The 7,905-nt window shown below is 40.1% G+C and overlaps 1 protein-coding gene across 1 annotated transcript in view; it reads left to right on the top strand.

Moving 5' to 3' along the window:
- LOC106877294 (WD repeat and FYVE domain-containing protein 3) overlaps positions 1-7,905 on the top strand; it is a 293,546-nt gene that overhangs the window by 269,874 nt on the left and 15,767 nt on the right. Inside the window, exons 55-60 of the mRNA XM_052968010.1 lie at positions 416-535; positions 1,588-1,705; positions 2,449-2,555; positions 3,666-3,819; positions 4,629-4,720; positions 6,425-6,637. Coding sequence (XP_052823970.1) covers positions 416-535; positions 1,588-1,705; positions 2,449-2,555; positions 3,666-3,819; positions 4,629-4,720; positions 6,425-6,637 — 804 coding nt within the window. The remainder of the gene's footprint in view (positions 1-415; positions 536-1,587; positions 1,706-2,448; positions 2,556-3,665; positions 3,820-4,628; positions 4,721-6,424; positions 6,638-7,905) is intronic.

The following is a 7,905-nucleotide window of genomic DNA, read 5'->3' as shown; positions in this document are numbered from 1 at the left end:
ACCATGTGATTGGTAAGCAAGCTACTTACCACACAGCCATTCCTGCGCCTTTTTCTACATGGGGAAAAATATGAAGTGGGCTGGAGAGGTGCTGCCCTTCAGTAAATTTGTGAGAATGGCCAGAGTGACTTGGTCTAACTTCACAATCACAAACTGGGAGAGGCCACTTGCCCTTGGCAGTAAGAACAGTCCGACCTCTTTTGGACTTCTTGATTGACACCAGGTGACTGTTTATTAAGAATTTAACCGTTTTTTTGTGAGTTACATTAATCCCTGTTGAGAACAAACCTTCCTTTTCATCAGAGATTAGACATCCTTTTTTCTTATCAGTTACCGTATCTCTTTCTCATCCACATTTATTGTGAGTTATTTCCACAAATTTTAATCAATTCCCCCCTTTTTTCCCCCTCACCAGAGAGGCGAAATTAACAACTTTCAATACTTGATGCATTTAAACACTCTTGCTGGACGCTCGTACAATGATCTGATGCAGTATCCTGTGTTTCCTTGGATTTTAGCGGATTATGACAGTGAGGTAAGGAACAAAGTTAATGTCGTTGCGTTTGTCATGTTAATTATCTGTCAAAGACCCTTCTGTACATCAGTGTATATTAGCAATGTACGTAATATCACACTCTGCTACACATGTAGATATGTGTATACAAATGCTTACACACAGACGTGCAGTCTTCGATGAGCAGCCACAGCTACAAAATGTGATATTCTACATTGGCAAATGAGCTTTCTATTCATTATTTACATTATTTACATTTGACGGATATTTTTCCTCATCTTGTTTGTTGTTAACACAATTCGGCTGATATACCCTCCAGCCTTCATCAGGTGTCTTGGGGAAATTTCAAACCTGGGTTCTCATTCCTAAGGTATTTTTCCATGTTGTTGGTGTTGTTGGTGTTGGTGTTGTTGTTGTTCTTGTTGTTGTTGTTGACAATGACACATACACACATGGATATATCGTCATCATCATTTTGGATGGTTTGACAGGGGCTGGCCAGGCAGGAGCTTACACCAGACTTCTGTGTCCATTTTGGAAGGATTTTTACTGCTGGATGCCCTTCCTAATACCAACCACCCAGCATATATAAATATATATATGTATATATATATAACAAGCTTCTTTCAGTTTCCATCTACCAAATCCACTCACAAGGCTTTGGCTGGCCTGAGGCTATAGTAGAGGACACGTCACCCAAGGGGTCATGGAACCTGGAATCATGTGGTTGAACCACAAGTTTTCTTGGAATCCAAAATTTTATTGTTTTAATATTAGTTCAATTAAGTGATATCTTAATGAATTTGAGAATTCATTATATGGAAGACTTGATTAAAACTATGGTAGCATAGTAAACTGTTTGTTTAAATGTTTGCAGCTCACTCCTACCCACAGATATGTGTGTATGCTAAGCTGGGATGCTTTTGATTGTAATTCTGGTTGATGAAAATTATCTTGGGTCTAAACAACAAACACTACAACACACACATACGCATACATAAACAACCACACATACACACAGCCATGGGGAAACATAAACATACATAAAGGCCATGTTCCTCTTTCTGTTTTAGGAACTTGATCTGACAAATCCAGCTTCTTTTCGAGATCTTTCTAAACCAATGGGTGCTCAGACACCAGATCGGTTAAAACAATTCAAAAAGCGGTACCATGACTGGGATGATCCCCAGGGTAAGTACATGGGTTTGTTGTCTTATTAATTTCCTGTATTTTAATGAAATTCCATAATTTTGATTCTGCTGAAATTAATTTGTAAATTTATCTTCATTTTTTTTTTTTAATCTGTTACTTGTTTGAGTCATTGAACTAGAGCTGTTGAACTAGTGTCATTGGACCAGAGTCTTTGGACCAGAGTCTGTGGACCAGAGTCGCTGGACCAGAGTCGCTGAACTAGAGTCATAAGGAGTTTATTGCCTTGAAGAGTTTAGTCACAAAAAGTCAACTCCAGTATTTATTTTTTAAGTCTGGTCCTTATTATATTGGATCTTTTGGTTGAACTTCTAAGTTATGACCTCATAGATAAATGAAAACTAATTGTGAAGCGGTGGTAGTGGTGGGACAAACATGAAGGCATACCCATACACACATGATGAGTTCTTCCATCATGTGTGTATGGATTCTGTCCATCAAATTCACTCACAAAGTATTGGTTGGCCCAGGCCTATAATAGAAGACACTTGCCCAGTGGAGGATTGAACCTAAACCACCATGGTTTCAATGTGAGCTTCTTAACCACACAGCTATGCCTGTGCCTAGTTTAGCTCAACTAAATCTAATAATTAATTCAAAATAAATTCTTAAAAATTTAAAGAAATTTTGTTGCCCATTCCTCTTCTCTAAATAAAGAATTGTCCATGTATCTATCTAAGAAACCAGAATAATCTTAATAGTTGCCCAATGGTTCTTAATTCCAGGAGAGACTCCACCTTACCATTATGGCACTCACTATTCCTCAGCCATGATTGTAGCTTCATATTTAGTGAGAATGGAACCATTTACACAACATTTTCTCAAACTACAGGTTAGTTCAAACAATTTATTATTCATGTTACTTCCTTTCAGTTTTTTATGAATTTCCCTAAGAAAATTTGTGCAAATATCTGAAAATTATTTACCCAGCATGCATTGTACTCTGCCTAATTATCCATCACACATTTTGTACTCTACTTAATTATTTTTCACATTCTGTATTGTGCTTGTTTACTCATCATGTCCACGTTGCATGGGCTGGATGTAAATTGTTGAAGCAGATTCTCTATGACTGGATGCTCTTCCTGTCAACAACCCTTACACTATCTATTTCCAAGCAAGGTAGCTTTTTCCTGTAGCCAGACATGTTTTTCACAAAGACTGGCAATGGACAGTTTCACTTGTAAGATGGTGATTTTTGTTTACCATTATCACTTGACCTCAAGACAAAGGTATTGTTGTTGGCACTCTGTCGGTTACGACGACGAGGGTTCTAGTTGATCTGATCAAGATCAACGGAACAGCCTGCTCGTGAAATTAACGTGCAAGTGGCTGAGCACTCCACAGACATGTGTACCCTTAACATAGTTCTCGGGGAGATTCAGCGTGACACAGAGTGACCAGGCTAACCCTTTGAAATACAGGTACAACAGAAACAGGAAGAAAGAGAGAGAGAAAGTTGTGGTGGAAGAGTACAGCAGGGTTTGCCACCATCCCCTGTCAGAGCCTCGTGGAGCTTTAGGTGTTTTCGCTCAATAAGCACTCACCACAACGCCCGGTCTGGGAATCGAAACCGCGATCCTACGACTGCGAGTCCGCTGCCCTAACCACTGGGCCATTGCGCCTCCGACAAAGGTACACACATGCTCTCTCTCTCACACACATCCTGCTGGCTTCTTTCAGTTTGCATCTACCAAATCCTCTCATTAGGCTTTGGTCAGCCTTGAACTTGAGTAGAAGACACTTGCCCAAGGTGCTCTGTAGTGGGACTGAACCAGAGACCTCATGGTTGCAAAGCAATTTTCACACTCACATAGCCTTGCCCACACTATAATGTATCTGTTTTACCCATCATGCATTGTGTTATAATTGTTTACCAAATATGGTCAGTATGTATCTGTTATCTGTTTATATTTCCATTGTCTTTTTCTTTTTCTTTAAGGGTGGTCATTTCGACTTAGCAGACCGAATGTTCCACAGTGTCAAAGAGTGCTGGTTGTCAGCATCTAAACACAACATGGCAGATGTTAAGGAACTCATTCCAGAATTCTTCTACTTGCCAGACTTCCTGCTCAATGCCAACAATTTTGATCTCGGTAAGAAGTTGATGATGTATACTCAGTGTTGTTCTATCTTTTCCTTGTTTCAATCATTGGACTGCGGCCATACTGGAACACCGCCTTCAAGGGTTTAGTCAAACAGTTGACCCCACCCCCACTCCTGTACTTATTTTTTCTTAAGTCTGATACTTGTTCTGTCGGTCTCTCATTGCTGGACTACTAAGTTATTGGGATGTAAAAAAACCAACACTGATTGGCGAGTGGTTGGGGTGGACCAACACAAAGACACAGACCCACACACACACACATATTACTATCTTTTCTTTTAGTTTCTGTTTACCAAATCAACTGAATAGGCTTTGGTTGGCCTGAGGTTATATTAAAAGACACTTGCCCAAGTTGCCACAAAGTGGGACTGAACCCCCGAACCATGTAGTTGGGAATCAAACCTCTTAATCACACAACCATTGCACCTTTGAGCCTGTGCCTGTCTAGTTCTGTGGTATGACTAAAAAAAAAGAGCATCATGATTATATCTCTATCTTTCTGGAATATTCTGCTGCTGTTATATCCACTGCATTCCTGCAAAAAGCTATTTGGGTATTTAGAAAAAAATCCACTCACCATCATGCCATAATATCTGTTCTTAGAGCCATTGTTTTTCTCTTTTTGCTCTTCTAGAACTACAAAAGCAGTCTCTGCTTCTCTGGATTTGCGACTATTTACCACTAGTTTGCAGACCCTTAGCTGTTCTTCTGATGGCTTATCTTTTTCTGTTGCATATTTCCAATTCTTTAAGAACCACTTCTCATTCTGTTAGAAACTTTCTCTTTTCTGTTTTACAGGTAGCAAACAAAATGGTGTGACCTTAGGGAATGTTAACCTTCCAACATGGTCAAAAGAAGATGCCCGAGAATTTATTCGTGTTCACAGAGAAGTAAGTTCCAGAATTCTTCTTATTTGCATAATGGTTCTTTTTACCATTTCTTTTTGTCTTAATCAATGATAAAATGATTAACATCTTGGAATTAATGGTGGTTTCTAGTAATATATTCTGGTAATATATCAACACAGAACAGAGGTCAAGGAAGTGACTTGGGCTGAAAGTCTTTCAGTAATGGTAATGTCAGTGGTTGCTACTACAGGTACCGAACCTCTTATCCAACAACCTTGGGATTAGACGTGGTCTGGATTTCTGGACACAGGCTAAATATATACCGAAAATATAGAATAAACAACGAAAAGTGAAGAGCAAAATTGTATAACGTATACTAAGTAATACATTTCTAAAGCAGGGTCTGTTTGATCTGGCGTCGTGAGATGCATATGCCACAGAAACCAAAACAAAGTGGCTGCTTAGTGAACTAATATAGCCACTTATTCTGTCAGATATTTTTAAACCTTATGGTAACCATGACATGAGGTGCTAGACAGGCTGCTAAGAATTATTCAAAGTGCTACCTTGAGTCTCTAGAGGGAGAAGTTGATCTATGTCCTTTTCTTAAGTTGATTCTATAAAATACAGTTCTATATCTAAGAGATGAGGAATTATGTACATTAAGAGATGAGGAATTATGTACATTATTTACGTTTGGCGGATATTTGTCCTAATCTTGTTTGTTGTTAACACAACGTTTCGGCTGATATATCCTCCAGCCTTCATCAGGTGATTTGGGGAAATTTTGAACCTGGGTTCTCATTCCTAAGGTATGGCGTAGTGGTTATGAGCGTGGGCTACTAACCCCAAGATTCCGAGTTTGATTCCAGGCAGTGACCTGAATAATAATAATAATAATAATAACAACAACAACAACATCGAAAAATACCTTAGGAATGAGACCCAGGTTTAAAATTTCCCCAAGACACCTGATGAAGGCTGGAGGGTATATCAGCCGAAATGCTATGTTACCAACAAACAAGATGAGGATAAATATCCATTGAATGTAAATAATGTAAACTCTATAAAATGTTCTTTGTTGTATTTTCTGGCATACAAATTGAATTTTTCTGACCAAAATTTACAGCCAAAATAGGATGGTTGACTTATTCACCAAGACAGCTTTGGAGGAACAAATATTGTACGTGAAATGCTGCAGGATTTGGAAAGAAAGTGGTGATATATGAATGTCCAAAGTATATATTGACACTACATACTATGCTGACTTGTATGTCAGAAAATACAGTAACTGTTAATCTTGTCTGGTGCTTCCCAGACCATTTTCCATCCACTCCCCTTAGCACGTGATAAACCCTGGTGTTTTATGCTTGTCTTTATTGAAACCATTAACTGGTACAACAACCTGTACATTTGTGTAGAAGATAAGATTTTAGTTCTGTTGCATTGGTGAAGACAGTTTTGCATCTGTCTGTGTTAGAAATTATATTCCAGCAATGCAAACCCCTTTTTACGCCCGTGAAGAGATGGTCCACGTTACTCTGGTCTGTATCCTTTGACCATTGGAAGCCTCATCAGGGGCTTGTGCTCCACTGATATGGAGCTCTGGGTCATTGAGGCATATGGGCCACCACTGGACCTTGTGGTTGCAATGTTGACTTAGGTTCATACCATGACCATATATTTACCTATTTACTGCTCTTTTGTTTATTATATATATATTTTTTTTATTAATTTCTTTTTCAGGCCCTTGAATGTGATTATGTCAGCAGTCACCTACACGAATGGATTGATCTGATATTTGGCTACAAGCAGCGTGGACGCCCTGCTGTGGATGCCACCAATGTATTCCACTATTTGTTCTATGAAGGAAATGTCGATATTTACAGTATTGAAGATCCTCTCAAGAAGAATGCTACAATAGGCTTCATCAATAATTTTGGACAGATTCCTAAACAGGTAAAGTTCTTGCTTCCAACCTCTTCTCTTTGAAATATTTATTTTTTGTTTTGGCACCCATGCCAACCTCTCCTTCATTGGACACTAAACTCTGCTTGCGAAGACCAGTTGGGGCAAGTGAAATCGAAATCGTAATTGAACCATATTCGATGACTGGCGCCTGCGCCAGTAGAGCACTAACAGCAATGTCCAAGCATGATCATTACCAGAGCAGCTGTCTGGCTTCCATGCTAGTGGCCCATAAATAGCACCATTAGAGTGTAATCGTTACCAGCATCACCTTCTAGCACTTGGGCTGGTGGCACGTTAGAAAATCATTCAAGTGAGGTTGTTGCCAGTGCTGCTGGACTGGCTCCTGTGCAGGTGGCACGTAAAAAACACCATTTTGAGCATGGCCATTGCCAATACCTCCTGACTGGCCTTTGTACCGGTGGCACGTAAAAGCACCCACCACACTCTTGGAGTGGTTGGCATTAGGAACGGCATCCAGCTGTAGAAACTCTGCCAAATCAGATTGGAGCCTGGTGTAGCCATCTGGTTCGCCAGTCCTCAATCAAATCGTCCAACCCATGCTAGCATGGAAAGCGGACGTTAAACGATGATGATGATGGATTTTGGGATGTTCTGCATTAATTTAAGCTCAAGCTTCTGCTTAGTCGCCTTTCTTACGTGGGAGAGATTGGATCTTGAACATCCAATGTATACCAATGACTGTTGCTTTCAGTTGTATCAAAAAACAAAGTAGGAAATAGGTGTTTCATATTTATGGCAAGTCTTATCTTTTATGATACCACTGCGTCTCAGAGAAGTGAAGGTGCATGACTCAGTGGTTAGAGCGTCAAGCTTACGATTGTGAGGTTGTAAGTTCGAATCCCGGACTGGGTTGTGTGTTGTCTTCTTGAGCAAGACACTTTACTTCACGTTGCTCCAGTTCACTCAGCTGTAGAAATGAGTTGTGACATCACAGGTGCCAAGTTGTATCTGTCTTTGCCTTTCCCTTGGAATACACTGGTGGCGTGGAGAGGGGAGGTCGGTATGCATGGGCAACTGCTGGTCTTCCATAAACAACCTTGCCCGTACTTGTGCCTGGGAGGGTAACTTTCTAGGTGCAATCCCATAGTCAGTCATGACCGAAGGGGGTCTCAGCAGGGTCTCAGAAGCACCACAAAACATGCAGCATTTCATTTTGGGTTGATCAGATTAGGGGTAACCTGTCCCCTCTCTGTGTTCTAAGCACAGATTTTGCTGTGACCTCTTCACTGCAAGCT

The sequence above is a fragment of the Octopus bimaculoides genome, chromosome 5 (genome assembly GCF_001194135.2).
Source record: "Octopus bimaculoides isolate UCB-OBI-ISO-001 chromosome 5, ASM119413v2, whole genome shotgun sequence".
Taxonomy (NCBI): Eukaryota; Metazoa; Mollusca; class Cephalopoda; order Octopoda; family Octopodidae; genus Octopus; species Octopus bimaculoides.
Note: the sequence above shows the minus strand (reverse complement) of the source record. Positions and strands in the feature narration are given on the sequence as shown.